Raw genomic sequence first — 22,892 nt, forward strand, 5'->3', positions numbered from 1 at the left:
GATGTCGAGGGAGGGGGATTCGATGCCCTTCCAATGTTCATGCAGGTGGTTGGAGTTCCACCTTCACGGAGCGGAAGGATGGAGGGCTGCCATCTCCAAAAAAAAAAAAAACCAACCAAACAAAAAAAACAAAACAGGGGTGGGTAAGAGTATGGGGCAGGGGTGTGGCCTGCTTGTTACAGCGGTTGCTACCCCTAATTGAGCTGGATGTTCACTTGGATGCAGATACAGCGCTGCTCTCTTCATTGGTGATGGGGTGGAGGGAAATTGTGGTGGGGTGGAGGAGAATTAGGGCTGGAGGATACTGGAAGCCAATAGCAACAGGTGGGAGAGAGAAAAAGGGAAATAAAAAAAATGGATAAAGTGCATAGCTTGCTGGGCAGACTGGATGGACCGTTTGGTCTTCTTCTGCCGTCATTTCTATGTTTCTATGCATCACCATCGTATGATGCACCTCCCAGGTGCAATGATACTGATACTCCCCCTGCCCAAAGGCCAATCCTATAGTGCCCCAAGAGCTTTTCTATAGGCTCCAACTGGGATCGGTGCCCCTTAGGGGTCATGGTTGCGCAACTATGACACCCTGGATCATCATGTGATGCCTCCAGGCACAGGGAGCATCTATTATGAGAATATCCAATAGGCATAACGCTGTTACTGGGAGTGGGGAGGGGGGGAACTTTTAAAGCCACTGGTCTGTTCATCTATGACTGGATGAAAAACCAACGAAGCAAAATAGAATGACTACTGTGGAGGTTGGTGAACTCCCAGGTGTAAAGACAAAAGGAAATGAACAAAAATGACTGGACACAAAGAGGGGGTAGAAAATAACCATATGGGGCTCCATGATGAACGATTCCTGCCCAAATTAAGACTGGAAAAATCCTCAAAAATCAGGAGGCTAAGATTTGCAACTGTTAGGTTCCTCAGAAAAGAAGGGATTGAAGGGGCCCTGCATAGATGCATAGTTATTATGCCAGCCTGCACGTACCCAGTAGGGTACAGTCAAAGGTCTAGAACGTTTTATATAAAAGTTCTGTGCCAGGATTCATTGAATGTCACCCACTTGTGATGACTTCCATCCTGCTTGTCCTTAAAGAATAATTGCAACATATTCTGCTGTAATCCATGAAGCATGCAAGTTAGTTTTACAGATCAAAAATAAAAAATTATTGTGCTAAAAAATTACATATGAAAAATGTAATTAAAAAAAAAAATTCTACCCAATGTCCAAATAGTTCTCTGAAGTGCTTTCTTTCTGGGAAAAAAGGTGCCAGCACATGCAAATTGCTTGGTTTTTTTTGAGGGACCACAGGGCAAATCAAGGTGGTGGAGGAAAAGGTGCCAGTACTCAGTACCAGCATGTACCCCCCTGGTGCTCTGTGCTGCATAGCAGAGGACCTGGGCTGGATTCATAAGATCATATAGTTCCTTTGGGCTGGCAGAGGCTGTCAGCCTAGAACTACATACAATTTCTAGTAGCCATCCCCAACAGCTGCACTAGAAATAGCTCACAGAAAGTTGAATTCTTAAGTCAGGCACTTATACTATTTACAAAAAAAGACTAGTCTTTACATGAAAACTTAATTCACTCTATACAATAGCTTTCATCTAAATGAGACCTCATTGCTTCACAACCACATTATTTTAGAAATATACAAGCAGTCAGCTCTGGGATAAAGGATATAAAGCAGCCTCTCTAATGTAGAGATAGGGTCAAAGTCAAGTGGAGAGGGGATGAATGAAAAACAATGTGGGTAGTAATTCCTAAGAAGAAAAGAAAGGGAAGGAGAAAGACATTACAGAAAAGGGTATTTTTGTGGCACTATTTAAAATGTATTGCAAATAAACAATACTTATATATATGGCAATGCAGGGAAAAGTGAGCACTTACCATATCCACTGTATAACTCATTCCATGTTAAAATTTATTGAGGAAGTTTATATCAATGTGTTCATAAAATAAATCAGAAAGAACCAAAGTATACAGTTTTAACATAGTCATGATCTGGTCATTTCCACACACACACACACACACACACAAAAACAAACAATCCTTCGTTCTCTGTATGAATTTACCACATGCAAACCAACCCACAGTCAAGATGTTTCCTGGGAGAGGGAAGGGGGGCGGGAATCACACATGACTCAGGATATTTTTTTTCTAACTTCCTCTCTTTACCATATGGCACAGTGAATTATTTTTAAAATAAGGTGTCTTAATCTTGTTAAAAAATTATTGGGCAAAATATATCTAGACTTTAAAAACATCCCAAGGTTTGTCAAAACATTTAGACACTGTACAACTTATAACAACCTTGAAATAGATTAAACAAAGTTTAAATCAAGGTATTTACACATCGAATAACATAGAGCCAAGGGAAAAGCGCTCAGAAATCCAATTGATACAGCAAAGAATTCATAAAATTGAAATTAAGGCTCGCTCTTACAGTAATTTATGTAACATAACCTACTAATCAATTCTGGAAATGTCAGTCTCAAACACTGTTGGTAAAATCCTGCTCATAGGGCCAATACAGTGACAGGTTCTTTTTTATTTTATATAATGACAATTAAGCATACTTTTAAAAAACACTAAAGATCATAAATATTTACAATGGACAGTCTCAAAACCTCTCTTGTGGTAAAAGCACAAGTATAGCTGCCAGGCTCAGAATTTAAAAAAACTCACACTTATCAAAACAAGCATTAACACGTTACAACAACTTTGCAGAGGCACAGTACTCCCCACTGAACATGACTCCCAACTGGTCATATATGCATTAATCCCAGCCTCCGATAGAATCCAAAACCAGGTTCCTAGGGCGTCCAGTTCCAGTTGCACTAAAAGGAACTTGGCTAAAAGTTTATTTTAGAAGAGAACATTCTGAAAATCATTTGATCATTTTATTTGGCCAGTTCATTTATTCTACCTAATTCTCAAAATGAATGGTACCAGGACTGAGTACAGTGTGTTCTCAGGACACAATGCAAACATTTCTTCTCACTCATTAGAGGCCTGGGGAGAATACAGCTGCTGCAGGTCAGGGATTTTCTATCAATTAAGACTCCATTTCTCTTTGTTTTCCGACCCAAACTAAAATGTCGTATTCCACAAATGTACCTCTAGGAGTTTTCTGGGAGAACGCACTTTTCTGGTAGAGAAAAGAATACTGTCACAGGTGATTCCCCCCGCCCAAGAGATTGGTCCTTGGTGCAAACATTTTCCAGGTTCCCATACTGTGCTCAGAAGCTCCCATCTCTGCCACCCTTATCATAAACCCTATGAAAATTCAACACCATGGCTCAAAAATCACCAAAAATTTAAAAAAAGGTGGAATGATGATGTCATTTTTTTTTGCATCTAATCTAATTACTATAGCAAAATTTATACTCGGAATCGTCTTTAATGACTTTATTTAATATTTCTTTTGTACACAAAGAAAAACATGTTCATATATCCATCATGAACAGAAAAACAAAACAAAAACCCAAAACAAACAAAAACAAAAACTTAAAAAGGCAGAACTAGAAGAAATCTGTCCTTCACCAAAGCAAAGCTGTGCTAAAGATGCCAAACCATTGTCAGCTTTTCAATAAATATTTCTGTTTTCCTCGATGTCTACATTTCCATCTTCAACCAGTCCCAGTGGAAACTGAAGGCCCATCCTAATTTATACATTGAGAAAGAGTCCTGGCTCACTGTGTCTGGTAGCTTGCCATGCTGTACCCTGGTTGGCTAGGTATTACAGGGGCACCTTGTCCTTGTGGTGCCTGGGCACCAAATCCACCCATCCAGGCAGCAGACTGCGATTGTCTGAAATAAATTAAAACAAGATCAGACTCTCTCTAGAGAAAATACACAGAAACATGTGTGTTATTAAGCACATAACATATTAAAAGGGGCTGAATTAGCACTAGTTTAAAACTGTGCTAACTCAAGCCCTTTGTGCGTCTCAAGAAAACAGTAATCATGAAAGACAGCACTTAAAACTGAAGTTCTGTATATACATGGAGAAAATTACAGCAGGGGCAATAGCAGCGCAAACAGCTAGTAACATGGACAAATGTAGTGCAGCAGTGTGTGCTTCCCCTGCCACTCACACTGCCCCAGCACAGAACTGGCAGAGCAGAGACAACCGTGCAAGCCTGTCCCATCTCTGATACTGCCCCACCACAGAACAGGTACAGCACAAAGAGTAGTGCAAGCCTTCCCATTTCTCATACTGCCTCACCAGAGAAAACAGCCGTGCAAGCAGGGCTGCTGCTTCCATTAGGCAAATAGACAGTTTGGGGGGGGGGGGGGGGGGGCACAAAATCTCACCAGCACAAGGCCCAAAGTGGGTAAAGCCAATACTGCTGAAGAAGGGAGCACTGTGCTGGAGCTGCCGCCAATAGGTAAATTGGGGGTGGAGAGTGCATGACTGAAGGTTTGCCTAGGGCGTCAAATATTCTTGCATTGGTCCTGCATGCAAGGTTTCATCACAAACACACACTATCCCTCCACTGAATGGGCACAGAAGAAACAGCTGTGAAAGCTTCCCCACCACAAAACAGATACAGCAGCCATGCAAATTTCCTTCAGACACACATACGCTCACTGTCCCCCCCGCCTCACAAAAACTGCCCCACTACAGAACAGGCACAGCAGAGACCACAGTGCAAGCTGCACCCACTTCACACAGAACAAGTACTAACTACAAAGGCTGCTGCAGAATGATACGTTACAGACAGCTGTGTGAGCTTCCCTCCCTCTCCATAACCAGAACAGGTACTGAACGGGCAGCAGCAGTATGAAACACTAGGACTCTGGGGGCTGAAATGACACTACCAAAAATAGGACCTTCCAGGTCAGGTATTTGAGCTCACAAGTGGCTCAAAAGGCCTTAAGTACCACATTGATGTCCCTTGATATTACAAGTGGCTTAATGGGATGCTTCAACTGAAGCAAGCAATGCATAAATCAAACTAAAGAGTGTACAGAGATAAAGTTTCCTTCAACATGTTGGTGATAAGCACCAATTGCACTTAGTTGAATGTTAATAGAATAGAGTTTGAGACTAAACTGACAAATGTAGAAGGTACTCAAGGATTTTTTGTATGGAGTAAGAGAAGGGATCTAAGGGCCTAGCCTTCATATCAAATGGCAAACCTCCATAACATTTTCTGATGGATTCCTTCCTAGAAATCAGAAGGACGTGAGATAGTTTATCAAAGAATGGATCCTTTCGCTCTCAACATTAAGGCTGTGAGGGCCAGAGACAGGACGCTGAGATGAAACAAAATTCCCTGATTCCGCATGACCAGAGCTGGAGAATACTCCAACCGGATTAGTGCCCTGATAGATTTATTTTTTTGCTCCTTCAAGTGCTGTCTATTTTAGCCAAAAAGGAGCTAATAAAATTTAAGGTCTTTCCAACCAGACACAGAAGGATTACACATATAAAAAACCTGTTCCCCAACAAAGGAAGAAAGCATCTGATGCTATTCTATTTTCTGATCCTCTCCTGAAACAGATGGTTTGGACCATTCTGTTCAGATAAGTTGAAAAGATCTCTGGTGTTCTTCACCTGCGAAATATTCTGTTTGCTACTATCTGACTCAGGGATCAAGTGGAATGTGAGATTCGACAAAACTCGACTGCTATGTTCTCTTTCCCTCCCATCTTATGTGAGTCTTACGTGGACAGCCCAGGTCCACAATATATTTTCCAAACACAGGAGGAGTGATCTGTTCTTCTATGTTTGTTTAAATAAGAACATAAGACATGGGTCAGACCAAGGGTCCATCAAGCCCAGCATCCTGTTTCCCACAGAGGCCAATCCAGGCCACAAGTACTTGGCAAGAACACAAACATTAAATAGATCCCAAACTACTATTTCTTGTTGATTAATAGCAGTTTATGGACTTCTACTTCAGGAACTTATCCAAACCTTTTTTAAACCCAGTTACACTAACTGCTGTAATCACATCCTCTGGCAATGAATTCCAGAGCTTAATTATGCGTTGAGTGAAAAAGAATTTTCTCTGATTTGTTTTAAATGAGCTACTTGTTAACTTCATGGATTGCCCCCTAGTCCTTTTATAAATAACCGATTTACGTCCTTTCATGATTTTGTAGACTTCTATCATATCCCCCCCCCCCCCTCAGCCGTCTCTTCTCCAAGCTGAACAGCCCTATCATCTTTAGCCTTTCCATCCTCTATCATTTTGGACACCCTTCTTTGTATTTTCTCTAGTGCAACTATACCTTTTTTGAGATGTGGCGACCAGAACTGCACACAGTATTCAAGGGGCGATCTCATCATGGAGCAATACAGAGGCATTATGACATCCACTGTTTTATTCGCCATTCCCTTCCTAATAATTCCTAACATTCTGTTTGCTTTTTTTTGAATGCCACAGCACACTGGGCTGATGATTTCAATATATTATCCACTATGATGCCTAGATCTCTTTCTTGGGTGGTAACTCCTAAGATAGAACCTAACATTGTATAACCACAGCAAGGGTTATTTTTCCCTGTATGCATCACTTTGAACTTGTGCATGTTAAATTTCATCTGCTATTTGGAAGCCCAATCTTCCAGTCTCACAAGATCCTCCTGCAATTCCTCACAATCTGCTTGAGATTTAACTACTCTGTATAATTTTGTATCATCAGTAAATTTGATCACTGGACTCGTGGTACCACTTTCCAGATCATTTATAAATATATTAAAAATCACCGGTCCAAGTACAGATCATAACCATCTGATTCTGTTTTAGGATAATTTTATTGGCAATAAATCTCTGAAAGCTTTCAGAACACGTGTCACCGCTCTTAAGTTTTATTTATTTTTTATTTTATTTATTTCCCACTTTTCAGCATTTCAAAGTGGTGTTTGTTTTTCCAAAAAGACCAAGGGCCCTGGTGTGAAGTACTTGAGTATGAGATTCCTAGCCTAGGTTGACAGCATATGCTGCCAGCATAATTTGGTAAGAAGGAATTTGGAATGGCAATTCCTTGACCAGATTGGCAGAGGAGAACCACCGAAACAGTAACAGTAAGGCACGCTCGGCCGAGCGCACCGTTTAATCTGCAATTGGCCGCGTGTTTGATGTGCTTCTATTACCCCTTATACAGTAAGGGGTTTAGTGCGTCGAAAATGCGCAGCCAACCCCCCGAAAACTAATAGCGCTCATCACATGCAAATGCACGTTGATGAGATTATTAGTTAGTCCCCGGGATACTGAAAGTAAAATGTGAGTCCGGTAAAGTAACAGAAAAGCAGAAAATACTGCTTTTCTGTACACCCTCCGACTTAATATCCTAGCGATATTAAGTTGGAGGAACCGAAACTTAAAAGAAAAAAAGTTAAAAAAAAAAAAAAAAAATCTGCCCACCAGTCAAGAAAACAGATGCTCAATTTTACTGCCATCTGTTTTCCTAACCCGTGGCTGTCAGCAGGTTTGAAAACAGATGCCAGTAAAATTGAGCATCAGTTGTTGGAACCCGCTGATAGCCACCTCTACCGCTAATAAGGAGGTGCTAGGGACACGCTATTGTCCCTAGCACCTCCTTATTAGCGCACCACCTCATTTAAATACAGAACTGTGCGCCCAGGAGAAGTGTCTGGGTGCGCATTGGGACAGCAGGTGCTCAACACGGAGCACCCGCTCTCCCACATTTTTTACCGTATCGGCCTGTAAGTCTCTGAGCAATCTCATAATACAAATACAATACTTTAGTCCCTTTTTTAGTGGCTTGACTCCAATGTGACTTCAGGGTCCATTTGGGCTTATCTTATAAGAAAACATGCCAAGGGAGTAATATTTATTTATTTATTTTTAATTTTTTATATACTGATGTTCCTGTATACAATACATATCGCACCGGTTTACATTGAACTGAACAGTCGCCTCAGGGGCGGAATACATTAAAACATGTGGACAGCAAAACTTTTAGGGAGACATTCATAAAAACTCGATTAACTGTAACTGGGTATCAATTTAGGAAACATATGTACAGTGGTATATATATATCATCTATCGCTACATCAGGTTTTAGCTCTCAGGGAAAGCTTGGGTGAATAGCCAAGTCTTTAGCTTCTTTTTAAATGTCAGAAGGCACGGTTCTTGGCGGAGGTCCGGTGGGAGCAGGTTCCAAAGAGGGGGACCTGCAGTGGACAGAGCTCGTTTCCTCAGTAAGGAACTGTTGATATCATATGACCCGTCCACCTGGACAAAATGGTCAGACAGATGATGAAATGCCAAGAGAAATCAGGGAAGCAAACCAATTTAGCAGTGCAATAATAATGGGAGATTTCAATTACCCCAATATTGACTGGGTAAATGTAACATCAGGCCTTGCTAGAGACATAAAATTCCTGGATGTAATAAATGATTGCTTCATGGAGCAATTGGTTCAGGAACCAACAAGAGAGGGAGCTATTTTAGATTTAATTCTTAGTGGAATGCAAGATTTGGTGAGAGAAGTAACGGTGGTGGGGCCACTAGGCAACAGTGATCATAACATGATCAAATTTAAACTAATAACTGGAAGGGGGACAATAAGTAAATCTGCAGCTCTAACACTAAATTTTAAAAAGGGAAAGTTTGATAAAATGAGGAAAATAGATAAAAACTGAAAGGTGCAGCTGCAAGGTTAAAAGTGTTCAACAGGCATGGACATTGTTTAAAAATACAATCCTAGAGGCGCAGTCCATATGTATTCCATGCATTAAGAAAGGTGGAAGGAAGGCAAAATGATTACCATCATGGTTAAAAGGTGAGGTGAAAGAGGCTATTTTAGCCAAAAAAAACATCCTTCAAAAATTGGAAGAAGGATCCATCTGAAGAAAATAGGATAAAACATAAGCATTGTCAAGCTAAGTGTAAAACATTGATAAGACAGGCGAAGAGAGAATTTGAAATGAAATTGGCCATAGAGGCAAAAACTCATAATAAAAACTTTTAAAAATATATCCAAAGCAAGAAACCTGTGAGGGAGTCTGTTGGATCATTAGATGACAGAGGGGTTAAAGGGGCTCTTAGGGAAGATAAGGCCATTGCAGAAAGACTAAATTAATTCTTTGCCTCCGTGTTTACTAATGAGGATGTTGGGGAGATACCAGTTCCGGAGATGGTTTTCAGGGGTGATGAGTCAGATGAACTGAACGAAATCACTGTGAACCTGGAAGATGTAGTAGGCCAGATTGACAAACTAAACAGTAGCAAGTCACCTGGACCGGATGGTATGCATCCTAGGGTTCTGAAGGAACTCAAAAATGAAATTTCTGATCTATTAGTTAAAATTTGTAACTTATCATTAAAATCATCCATTGTACCTGAAGACTGGAGGGTGGCCAATGTAACCCCAATATTTAAAAAAGGCTCCAGGGGCGATCCGGGTAACTATAGACCAGTGAGCCTGACTTCAGTGCCGGGAAAAATAGTGGAAACTATTCCCAAGAACAAAATTGTAAAGCATATAGAAAGACATGATTTAATGGAACATAGTCAACATGGATTTACCCAAGGGAAGTCTTGCCTAACAAATCTGCTTCATTTTTTGAAGGGGTTAATAAACATGTGGATAAAGGTGAACCGGTAGATGTAGTGTATTTGGATTTTCAGAAGGCGTTTGACAAAGTCCCTCATGAGAGGCTTCTACGAAAACTAAAAAGTCATGGGATAGGAGGCGATGTCCTTTCGTGGATTACAAGCTGGTTAAAAGACAGGAAACAGAGAGTAGGATTAAATGGTCAATTTTCTCAGTGGAAAAGGGTAAACAGTGGAGTACCTCAGGGATCTGTACTTGGACAGGTGCTTTTCAATATATTTATAAATGATCTGGAAAGGAATACGACGAGTGAGGTTATCAAATTTGCAGATGATACAAAATTATTCAGAGTAGTTAAATCACAAGCAGACTGTGATACATTGCAGGAGGGCCTTGCAAGACTTGAAGATTGGGCATCCAAATGGCAGATGAAATTTAATGTGGACAAGTGCAAGGGTTTGCATATAGGGAAAAATAACCGTTGCTGTAGTTATACAATGTTAGGTTCCATATTAGGAGCTACCACCCAGGAAAAAGATCTAGGCATCATAATGGATAATACTTTAAAATCGTCAGCTTAGTGTGCTGCAGCAGTCAAAAAAGCAAATAGAATGTTAGGAATTATTAGGAAGGGAATGGTTAATAGAACGGAAAATGTCATAATGCCTCTATATCGCTCCATGGTGAGACCACACCTTGAATACTGTGTACAGTTCTGGTCGTCGCATCTCAAAAAAGATATAGTTGTAATGGAGAAGGTACAGAGAAGGGCAACCAAAATGATAAAGGGGATGGAACAGCTTCCCTATGAGGAAAGGCTGAAGAGGTTAGGGCTGTTCAGCTTGGAGAAGAGACGGCTGAGGGGGGATATGATAGAGGTCTTTAAGATCATGAGAGGTCTTGAATGAGTAGATGTGACTCGGTTATTTTCACTTTCGAATAGAAGGACTAGGGGGCTCTCCATGAAGTTAGCAAGTAGCACATTTAAGACTAATTGGAGAAAATTCTTTTTCACTCAATGCACAATAAAGCTCTGGAATTTGTTGCCAGAGGATGTGGTTAGTGCAGTTAGTGTAGCTGGGTTCAAAAAAGGTTTGGATAAGTTCTTGGAGGAGAAGTCCATTAATGGCTATTAATCAATTTTACTTAGGGAATAGCCACTGCTATTAATTGCATCAGTAGCATGGGATCTTCTTAGTGTTTGGGTAATTGCCAGGTTCTTGTGGCCTGGTTTTGGCCTCTGTTGGAAACAGGATGCTGGGCTTGATGGACCCTTGGTCTGACCCAGCATGGCAATTTCTTATGTTCTTATGTTCTAATACCCTTAATATGTCCCAGGCTGATATATGCCAATTTTAAGTACTTTCCTACCATGAATCATAATTCAGTGATCCTGTTGGCATCAAGAAAACCTTTTGCCTGAGTCACTCCTTACAGAGTTCATCCTTTGTGTTAGAGTTCTTCTATGCTTATCTTATGCTTTCTTGAACTCAGTTACTGTTTTTAACTCCATTACATCCTTTAGTAGCCAATGCTATGTGCTCACCACCCTTTCTGTAAAGAAATATTTTCTGAGGTTACTTCCAAGACTACCTCTTTGGAGCAAAGGTTCCCAAAGCTGTTCCCAGGATATCCACAATGAATATGTATGAGATAAATTTGAATGCACTGCCTCCTTTGCATACAAATGTAATTGTTGTGGGCTTAAATTGGATTTATGGTACGTTAAGATAAATTGTAGAAACTCCACCACCCAGATGTGGTGTGCATGGATTTATTCACTCATGCCTAAAATGGCTATTGATCAACCAATCATTCAAATAGGGATAGACAAAGCTTCAGTTTTTACAGATATGCTGAAATGACCATTACGTATTTCGTGAATACACAAGGAACTGACTTCAAGCCAAAGGACAGTATGTAGTACTGGAGATACAGGTACATTCTCTGACAAAGAGACTGGAATACTAGCTATGAGCTCTAGAACTAGTCAAAAACATCCCCAGTTTTGATTGATTTGCCAAATGGAGTTTAGAGCTTCTATAGTAATGTGGGCAGGCCCTCAAACTCCTTTGTTGGTGGAGGCAGGTATATGGTGCATATTGTCATTTTGGAGATAAAACTCCTGGAGGTGGAGGATGAATTGGAGATGGCAATGTAGAATGTTTCAAGCATCAAACAATGGTCTTTTATTAGATTCATTGCGTCTTTAATTTTATCTCCAAAGAGATTTTCTCTACTACATGGTATGTCAGCAAGCCTATCATGCACTTCTCATGTGTTCTTAAGGCATAAGGCTTATAGCAATGAAAGCCTGTGGGTTCCAACAATCATGGTCAAAGCTCTATGGCTTGGGGTAACAGCTTAGTAGCTAGAACAGTAGGCTGATAACCAGGAAAGCCAGGATTCAAATGCCGCTGCAGCTCCTTGTGACCTCTGGCAATTCACTTCACTCTCAACTGCCTCTGATACACACAGAGTAAGATCTCTGGGGACAAGGAAATATCGACTGTACATGAATGTAACTTCATTGGTTGCTCAAGGCAAAAGGCATTAGCTAAACCTAAAGAGCAGACCAAGTGTTTTCTATGCTCTTCTCCCTGCTTCACTGAGCAAATAAAGTCATCTTGATTCTCTAGAGAAAGAAACTCAGATAACTCCAGTATCCTTTGCAGTATAGTATACATATATTTGATCAAACAAATCTAATATGATATATGCAGGCACTAAATATAGCATTCTGAAAACATTCTCTCTTGTAAAAGTCTAAAATAACTGCCTTTTCAGCATGGAATCAACAACCATAAATTGATGTGATACCTAGATTTTGTTGAATCTAGATGGTTCTTGGATATAGTACTTATTGTCTGCCTCTTTGCTACAGGAAGCACGGTAAGCAGGATCTACCACATTCATTTCTGTACAAACCTGAAGAAGCTGGTAGGCAGTTACTGACACCAACTCCTCAGAAGGAATGAGGTATCTAAGGAAGTCAAAATAATGCCCTGGGCTCACCTTGTACTGCTAGATTAAACAGAATGGCCCCAGCTTTTTCCTGCACAAAGACTGAAAAAGATAGACCTTCCGGCAGAGATCTATTCCTAACCTGTGGAGGAGGGAGACCTAAGGGTACGTCTGTACATTATTCCTGTTCAGAATCAGAACTGCCAGATCTATAATGCAGATCTCAAGACTTTTCAGATTCCAATTCCAAAACTATAAGTGGCTCACAAGTCTGAGGTTGCACCAACTCTATCATCTTACCTTCAAAGGGTATATATATGGACTGCTTTGGCCTCAGGATCAAAAGCATCAAGCTACTGAAAAGGCTTCTTCTTCAGAGTCTATGCATTTATGAGCCAATATAGACAGCACTTAAGTTGAATCATAGTGTCATGGTTTCAATGTTGATGCCAAACCACTCGGTACCTTGGCAAAAGTCTTAAGCACTGGTTCTGCTGGCACCACAGTTGACGTTGATATGATTGATGCAGACATATCATAGAAAATGAGGGCAGATACGGACTGTAATGACCATTTAGTTTTCCAATTTAGTTTCTGGTGCATAGCTATAAAACCCCAGTTGAACTCTGGCTTTCCCTTCACTTCTCTGCATGAAGAGATTCTCTGTGTTAATCTCATGCTTTCTTGAATTTACTGTTTCTATTTCTGCCATCTCCCTTGGGAGGCTATTACACACGCCTACCACCATTTCTAAGAAGAAATATTTTATGAGGATACTCCTGAGTCTACTTTCTTGGAGCCTCATACATTGACTTCTTATTCTAAAGCAGTGGTTCTTAAACCTGCCCTGGGGACCCCAGTCAGTCGGGGTTTTCAGGATACCCATAACGAATATGAAATCTAACAATTGGATAAGTCTCCACTTCTGAATCAATATTTTGTGGAAGCACATTTGGTAACAATTACAGCTGTGAGTCTGTTGGGATAGGTAACTATTGACTTTGCATGCCTAGAATTGTAAATATTAGCCCAGTGTTCTCTACAGAAGTATTCAAGCTCTTTCAAGTTCCTTGGGGAGCACTGATGGACAGCAATCTTCAAGTCATGCCATGGAGTTTTGAGTGGATTGACTGGGCTACTCCAGGGCATTTATTTTTTTTTTGTTCCTTAGCTTTTGCAGTGCAGTTTTGGCTATATGCTAAAGATTTTAGGACTGATTTACAATCCCTGATTTCTGCGAATATTGACTATTGTAATGCTTTATTGCTTGGTCTCCCCCATAGTACTCTAAGACCATTGCAAGTGTTGCAAAATGCTGCGGCAAGGGTTTTATCCGGGGTAAAGAAGTGCGATCATAAGAACATGCCATACTGGGTCAGACCACGGGTCCATCAAGCCCAGCATCCTGTTTCCAACAGTGGCCAATCCAGGCCATAAGAACCTGGCAAGTACCCAAAAACAGTCTATTCCATGTTACCATTGCTAATGGCAGTGGCTATTCTCTAAGTGAACTTAATAGCAGGTAATGGACTTCTCCTCCAAGAACTTATCCAATCCTTTTTTAAATACAGCTATACTAACTGCACTAACCACATCCTCTGGCAACAAATTCCAGAGTTTAATTGTGCGTTGAGTAAAAAAGAACTTTCTTTGATTAGTTTTAAATGTGCCCCATGCTAACTTCATGGAGTGCCCCCTAGTCTTTCTACTATCCGAAAGAGTAAATAACCGATTCACATCTACCCGTTCTAGACCTCTCATGATTTTAAAAATCTCTATCATATCCCCCCTCAGTCGTCTCTTCTCCAAGCTGAAAAGTCCTAACCTCTTTAGTCTTTCCTAATAGGGGAGTTGTTCCAATCCCCTTATCATTTTGGTAGCCCTTCTCTGTACCTTTCTCCATCGCAACTATATCTTTTTTGAGATGCGGCGACCAGAATTGTACACAGTATTCAAGGTGCGGTCTCACCATGGAGCGATACAGAGGCATTATGACATTTTCCGTTTTATTCACCATTCCCTTTCTAATAATTCCCAACATTCTGTTTGCTTTTTTGACTGCCGCAGCACACTGAACCGAAGATTTGATTTAATAAATATTGCATAACCGCCCACGGTTATGAGAGAACAATACCAAGACAAGGTTATGAAATCAGTTAGCCAACAGAACACGGACAAGACTTTTTCCCATAAGCTTTATAAAATTAGCTCTTATACACCCATCTCGCTGATCAACAGATGACTAAAACTCTGTTTTCCTAGGATTTTATCAGTTAAAACCTTAATTGTTAATTTGCTGTTAGTTAAGCTGTTAAATGCCACACAATATGTTCTCTGTTATACCATTTTCTTGTTCACCTGTTACCATAATGTACTAAGTTGTTATATCTGTAAACCGGAATGAAGGCTTATAGCTAAATTTCGGTATAAAAAAAGCGAATAAAAAATAAAAAAATTTCAATGTGTTATCCATTATGACACCTAGATCTCTTTCTTGGGTTGTAGCACCTAATATGGAACCCAACATTGTGTAATTATAGCATGGGTTATTTTTCCCTATATGCATCACCTTGCACTTATCCACATTAAATTTCATCTGCCATTTGGATGCCCAATTTTCCAGTCTCATATATCCCTCAGCCTGCAATTTATCACAATCTGCTTGTGATTTAACTACTCTGAACAATTTTGTGTCATCTGCAAATTTGATTACCTCACTCGTCGTATTTCTTTCCAGATCATTTATAAATATATTGAAAAGTAAGGGTGCCAATACAGATCCCTGAGGCACTCCACTGTCCACTCCCTTCCACTGAGAAAATTGTCCATTTAATCCTACTCTCTGTTTCCTGTCTTTTAGCCAGTTTGCAATCCACGAAAGGACATCGCCACCTATCCCATGACTTTTTACTTTTCCTAGAAGCCTCTCATGAGGAACTTTGTCAAACACCTTCTGAAAATCCAAGTATACTATATCTACCGGTTCACCTTTATTCACATGTTTATTAACTCCTTCAAAAAAGTGAAGCAGATTTGTGAGGCAAGACTTGCCCTGGATAAAGCCATGCTGACTTTGTTCCATTAAACCATGTCTTTCTATATGTTCTGTGATTTTGATGTTTAGAACACTTTCCACTATTTTTCCTGGCACTGAAGTGAGGCTAACCGGTCTGTAGTTTCCCGGATCGCCCCTGGAGCCCTTTTTAAATAGTGAGGTTACATTTGCTATCCTCCAATCTTCAGGTACAATGGATGATTTTAATGATAGGTTACAAATTTTTACTAATAGGTCTGAAATTTCATTTTTTAGTTCCTTCAGAACTCTGGGGTGTATACCATCCGGTCCAGGTGATTTACTACTCTTCAGTTTTTCAATCAGGTCTACCACATCTTCTAGGTTCACCGTGATTTGATTCAGTCCATCTGAATCATTACCCATGAAAACCTTCTCCATTACGGGTACCTCCCCAACATCCTCTTCAGTAAACACCGAAGCAAAGAAATCATTTAATCTTTCCGCGATGGCCTTATCTTCTCTCTAAGTGCCCCTTTAACCCCTCGATCATCTAACGTTCCAACTGACTCCCTCACAGGCTTTCTGCTTCGGATATATTTTAAAAAGTTTTTACTGTGAGTTTTTGCCTCTACAGCCAACTTCTTTTCAAATTCTCTCTTAGCCTGTCTTATCAATGTCTTACATTTAACTTGCCAACGTTTATGCTTTATCCTATTTTCTTCTGTTGGATCCTTCTTCCAATTTTTGAATGAAGATCTTTTGGCTAAAATAGCCATATTACCCACATCTTAAATGTGCTGCATTGGCTCCCTATAACATCACGCATACAATACAAAACAGCATGCATCATTCACAATATTATCCATGGAAATAAAAAAGAATGGCTCAACACGGCAATTAGACTACACGTCCCGCAAAAAAAAATCTTAGATCTGCTAACAAAGGCTTACTAACAATCCCTACAATAAAAACAGCAAGACTATGTGAGGTCTGTGAAAGAGCAATCTCTATTGCAGAACCCAAGTTGTGGAACACCTTACCATCTCAATTACGGCTTCAAACAGACCTCAAGTAATTTAAAATTGATTTAAAAACATGGCTTTTTAAGTGCGTCTATACAGTGAGCAGGTAATTGAACAGTTGGCTTTTTCCTTGTTTTTATTTATTCATGTCTCTTTGAACTGTGCTTCCTTTAATTTTTAGTAGCATGTTTGTTTTTATTTTTATTTAAATTTTTATTCTAATTTTAACAGCTTTTAGTTTTTACTTTATAATTCAAGCTATCATTATCTTACATTATTATTCATTGTATTTCTTTGTTTTTTATTGAATTGTACACCGTTGTGAAGGTTTTTACTGATGTGACGGTCAAAAAAACCAAATAAACCATAGGTCAATCATGCTGTGCCAATTTCAGCTTTTTTTTTTTTTGCGGAGTGCAGGTTTTCCCTTAAGGACTTTTCAATACTTTTCTCTATTCATTGTCCGGTCATCATCTTCATCTATTTACATGCTTATCTAGCCAGGGAGTTCAAAATGAGTTACAAAGTTAGATTATCCTATATTCAAGATGAAGTCGCTCTATGATGTGACCTCATCTTGAATATTGTGTGCTGTCCTGGTCATCATATCTCAAAAATGATATAACAATTAGAAAAGGTACAGAGAAGGGCAACCAAATGGAAAAGGGGATGGAACTATTCCCTTATAACAGGGGTGGGCAAGTCCGGTCCTCGAGGGCCACAAACCAGTCGGGTTTTCAGGATACCCCTAATGAATATGCATGAAATAGATTTGCATACAACTGAGGCAGTGTGTATGCAGGTGTCTCTCATGCATATTCATTAAGGATATCCTGAAAACCCGACTGGTTTGCAGCCCTTGAGGACCGGAATTGCCCACCCCTGCCTTATAAGGAAAGGTTAAAGAGGTAAGTAAGGAGAAGAGACGGCTGAGGGGAGATATGATAGAACTTTATAAAATAATAAGTGGTGTAGAACGAGTAAATGGCTCCCCATTTCTTTCCGGATACAATACAAAACCCTTACCATCCTACACAGTTCATTGTACAGATACAATTACCCATGGCTAGAGGAAATGCCACGTTTCTGCTCCACTGAGCGCCCCACTAGAACTGCTCTTGCAGGCACCCTACACATCCCATCGCTCAAAACTGCCCACCTTGCCCTCACTAGAGAAAGAGCCTTCTCTATCGCGGGCATCTCCCTCTGGAACTCCCTCCCCACCTTCCTCCGTCTTGAGCCACCCCTACTCAATTTTAAAAAAGGAGTCAAGACCTGGCTCTTTAAGCAGGCATACCCCGATGCAAACCAAACCTAGCCCCTCCTACCCCCCTGCTCTACCTATACTCCCTGAAGCCATCCTCCTCCCTTTACATCCCTTTATGTAGCCCTGCCCCTCACCCCCCCTCCTCTACCTTGTCTCTTACTTTTGCGTTTTAATAATTTTGTATCACTGTATAATCGCCTTTTAGTTACCACAGGTACTACTTGTGCTCTGCCCTCAACTGTACACAGCCTTCATTGTACATATCCTTCAATTGTATATAGCCTTCAATTGTTCTCAGTTTGAATTATCTATCCTCTATACTGGGATATGACAATCGCAATTTTTTATAACCACTTAATCTGATTTTCAATTGTTTTTCCTTCCTGCGTTCCTAGGATTTCTCCTCTTAATCTCTCGTTCCCTTCCCCGCCTTCTCCTTTTTCAAGCCTGTCCCCCCTTCCCCCTTCATTGTAATTTTCCGTTCTTTTCAGTTCATTGTAAACCGGCGTGATGTGTTTTTATGAACGTCGGTAAATAAAAGTTCATAAATAAATAAGTAAACTTGATTAATAGCAGTTAATGGACTTCTCCTCCAAGAACTTATCCAAACCTTTTTTGAACCCAGCTACACTAACTGCACTAACCACATCCTCTGGCAACAAATTCCAGAGCTTTACTGTGTGTTGAGTGAAAAAGAATTTTCTCCGATTAATCTTAAACGTGCTTCTTGCTAACTTCATGGAATGCCCCCTAGTCCTTCTAGTATTTGAAAGTGTAAATAACAGATTCATATCTACTCATTCAAGACCTCTCATGTACCATATCCCCCCCTCAGGTGTCTCTTCTCCAAGCTGAACAGCCCTAAACTCTTCAGTCTTTCCTCATAAGGGAGCTGTTCCATCCCCTTTATCATTTTGGTTGCCCTTCTCTGTACCTTCTCCATCGCATCTGAGATGCGGTGACCAGAATTGTATATAGTATTCAAGATGTGATCGCACCATGGAGCGATACAGAGGCATTATGACATTTTACGTTTTATTAACCATTTCCTTCCTAATAATTCCTAACATTCTGTTTGCTTTTTTGACTGCCCCAGCACACCGAGCCGACGATTTTAAAGTATTATCCACTATGATGCCTAGATCTTTTTCCTGGGTGGTAGCTCCTAATATGGAATCTAACATCGTGTAACTACAGCAAGGGTTATTTTTCCCTATATGCAACACCTTGCACTTGTCCACATTAAATTTCATCTGCCATTTGGATGCCCAATCTTCCAGTCTTGCAAGATTCTCCTGTAATGTATCACAATCCGCTTGTGATTTATCTACTCTGAATAATTTTGTATCGTCCGCAAATTTGATAACCTCACTTGTCGTATTCCTTTCCAGATCATTTATAAATATATTAAAAAGCACTGGTCCAAATACAGATCCCTTAGGCACTGTTTACCTTTTTCCACTATGAAAACAGACCATTTAATCCTACTCTGTTTCCTGTTTTAACTAGACTGCAATCCACAAAAGGACATCTTCTTCTCTCCCATGACTTTTTAGTTTTCTTAGAAGCCTCTGATGAGGGACTTTGTCAAACACCTTCTGAAAATCCAAATATACCACCACATCTACTGGTTTGCCTTTATCCATATACTTATTCACCCCTTCAAAAAAATGTAGCAGATTTGTGAGACAATACTTCCATTGGGTAAATCAACGCTAGCTGTGTCCCATAAATTATGTCTATATGTTCTGTGATTTTATTCTTTATAATAGTTTCCACGATTTTTCCTGGCACTGAAATCAGGCTCACCAGTCTATCGTTTCCCGGATCACCTCCGGAGCTCTTTTTATATACCGTGGTTACATTGGCCATCTTCCAATCTTCAGGTACAACGGATGATTTTAAGGATAGATTACAAATTATATTGGGTATTGGGCACCATCTGAAGCTACTGGCTTTCTTCTCTCCCATGTGAGGAACATTCAAAATGAAATCAAAAGACAAACTTGTAGAAAAATAGAAGAGCTGAGAGAGGTTGCTGAATAGGTCTCACTAGGATAAATTGGATAGGTCCTGGGGCTCAGTCCTGTTGTCAAAAACCAACCCCCCCCCCCAACTTAGAAAAGTTCTGAAAAATCTGTTCTTGGAAGAGGAAGATGACCAAGGAAGCCAAAAGCTGCAGCAAATTATTTCTGTGAGGAAAAAATGTGTCCAATCTGGTCCTTGGACAAGAAAAGAACTGAGGAGGCCACATAAAGCAGTGTTGGCAGCAGGGTTGGAAGTTCCATGCAGGTCAAGTAAAGCATTCAAGGCTTTTCTACAGCCTGTTATGAAAATGTCAGTGCTATCGAATCACCTCATTCCCTTGTGTGACTGACTCATCCTGCTTGTCTATGGGGAATGGACTTCCCTATTAAGAAATATCAGGTACATCCCTAGGATCGGTCACTTATGTGGCTGAGACATCCTACTTGTCTATGGAGAATGCAAATTTCCCTCATGCATACAGTGTCCCACCACAGAACAGGTACAGCATGGGAAGCAGCAGTGAAAAACCCTCCCTCTCCAAACACTGCCCAGCTACAGTACAGATAGCAGCAGCATAAGCTTCCCTTTCACACCATTGCACCACAGAGCAGTATATTAAAGGCAGTAGTAGTAAAAACATCTCCTCATATTGCCCTACCAATGTGTCTCAAGACTACCCTGGAAAGATCTCCATCTGTGGTTACAGGAGAGGTCAATTTTTGTGGCCAACTGTGAAAAGTACTTACTCGACTCCAAATCCCTGCTGATTCCATGCTTGACCGTACATCCCATATGATGGCACTTGCCATCCATTCGTCACATACTGCCCATACTGCTGTGGATTTCCATACACCTGACTCCATTGTCCCCATTGACCGTAGTCCATCTAAGGAAGAAAAATTTACAAAATAAGAATATTCTCTAATAAAAAACTATTTGCAGAGTTAATGGAAGCACCATAACAAAAGTCGTTCTACAATTCTTCCCCTTTCATATCCAAGTTATTTTTCCATGTTTTTTGTAACTTTCTCACAACCAAAATATTGTTATAATATTTGTTAAGTTTCATACTATATTTGTTCTTGTATTGGGAAATGTTCTTTACTTTGTTACTCTCTGCCTTTACTCACATTGTTAATTGTAAACCGGGTTGATGTGATTCCTATCATGAAACTCAGTATAATAAAAATAACAAATAAATAAATAAAATAAATAAAAGAATCTTATAAACTTTTGAACTCTGATCTCTCGCAGACTTAGAAAATAAAATGAGATAGTATTTACAAAAGACCTCCAAAAACAGTTAAATAATGCACAAAATTTTGTTTGTGCATTCATAAAGTGCCCTCTTCCGTCTGAGCCAAGGCTGACCAACAAAATCAGCATGATGTTATGGGCCACTGTACTGCTGTACTGGCACTAGTCCATGTCTCAAACAGGTGTTAGGGGACACATCTCTTCTGAGCCAGCACTGACCCAATGTCCAAAGCAAGGTGTTTGAGTCAGTACTGGCTCAGAGGGGAGTGTGCTCCTTATATGTCAGTTCGGGACATTCTTCCTTCTGAAGCAATACTGATCCAATACCTCAGCATGGTGCAAAGTTGCACTCTTTCCTTTGAGCTAGTACTGACTCAATGCACCAGCATGATATCAATCAATCCTAAAAGTGACAGGCTCTGTGAATCCTTGAGCCCAGTGGCAAAACTATAAGGTGGATGGCTGATACAACTCCACCAGGGACAAAGTGGTAAAAAACAATTTCTGTCAGGATAAACCTGTGCCCTTGCAGTCTTGCTAATCTGAGCCTTTAGTGTGGCAGAGATGGGCAAACTTTTTCCCTGGGGAGATATTTGTGGCTCTTGCCTGCTCCAGGGGCTGGGGGATATGCTGCCAGAGAAAAGAGGATTTGGGTGAGAGGGTGTTGGGATAGGAAATGAGTCCCCCATCCCTCCCCTCCGGAGATGAATGATCCTCTATCAGAGGCAGCAAGAGAGTGCAGAGAACCGAATGTACCTTTGATGATGTCATTGGCATGGATAGCCTTGATTCTACAGAAGGAAAGTGGCGCATAACAATACAGATTTTAAAATACTGAGTGGAAAGGGCCATGTGGGCAGCAGTTAGCTCACCTTTGCAGTATGGGAACCTTGTGGGCTCAAATTGACTATCCCCCTAGTGCTGCTCCTCCCCTGTAACTCATCAGTGACAGCGGAGCAGATTAGTGTGAAAAGACACATAAGATAGGTCTCAACCATGGAAAAGAGAGTAGATCAAGGCCAGTAATCACCTGCATTCTTAACTGGACAGACAAAATATGCTATGAGTTTATCTAAAGGAAAAAACCTGGAATACAAAGGTAACAAACTCAATGTTTAGACTACTCAGCACGTGTTGCAGCACAGAGGAAAGAGTTTGCATCAGTGTGTTCCGAACTATATGACAAAGGAATAAAGCTCACTTTGATGTTTCTTGCCAAACTTAAGAGTACAACATGATGGCAGAGTATCTTTTTTTTTTTGCTTTCAAGAATGGAGCAGATTGCTTTTTGGTAAAATTGAGGAGTATCGAGAATGAAAATTAAATATAGGTAAGTGGCAAAACATAAGTTGAATGTTTTTTGAAAACATCACATATTGTCTTCTGTCAGTAAGCTACAGTGCTGAGATCTAGATGTATGTTGGATTACTGGAAGTATGCGTGGCTATTAAACTTGATAAAAGATGGTTAACAGATTGCATGGTGGGGACTACGTAAATATAGATAAAATGGCAAGACAAGTTGAAGGACAATGTTTTTTGTTTTTTTTTTTGAAAAGGCCATGTGTTGTCTTCTGGCTGTGAGCTAAAAGGATGAGGTCTGTAAGTACATAGCAAGTTCTTTTTTTCTCTCTTCTTTGATAATTAGAACTATGCATGATTTTTGAGTTTGACAAATTATGGCTGTCAGACCATATGAAAGGGACCATACTTTGTTGCTTCTTCTCTGCTGATGTCATCAAGGACTGACAGATGAAGCATGTTGAAATGATGTTGGGGATAGCACCTCTTCTGAT

General features: G+C 40.3%; 1 protein-coding gene across 2 annotated transcripts in view; it reads right to left on the minus strand.

The window, feature by feature from the left end:
* Nucleotides 1–2,535: 2,535 nt before the first annotated feature.
* Nucleotides 2,536–22,892, minus strand: part of TIAL1 (TIA1 cytotoxic granule associated RNA binding protein like 1) — a 347,709-nt gene continuing 327,352 nt past the window's right edge. Inside the window, exons 11-12 of one of the 2 annotated variants that reach the window (XM_029610520.1) lie at nucleotides 20,587–20,726; nucleotides 2,536–3,817 (exon numbers count right to left, since the gene is read on the minus strand). In XM_029610520.1, the coding sequence (XP_029466380.1) occupies nucleotides 3,700–3,817; nucleotides 20,587–20,726 (258 nt within the window). In that variant the 3' untranslated portion in view covers nucleotides 2,536–3,699. Of the gene's footprint in view, nucleotides 3,818–20,586; nucleotides 20,727–22,892 lie in introns of those variants that run through there. The other variant, XR_003857944.1, reaches the window with a different exon arrangement.

The sequence above is a fragment of the Rhinatrema bivittatum genome, chromosome 7, assembly GCF_901001135.1.
Source record: "Rhinatrema bivittatum chromosome 7, aRhiBiv1.1, whole genome shotgun sequence".
In the NCBI taxonomy this organism is placed as follows: domain Eukaryota; kingdom Metazoa; phylum Chordata; class Amphibia; order Gymnophiona; family Rhinatrematidae; genus Rhinatrema; species Rhinatrema bivittatum.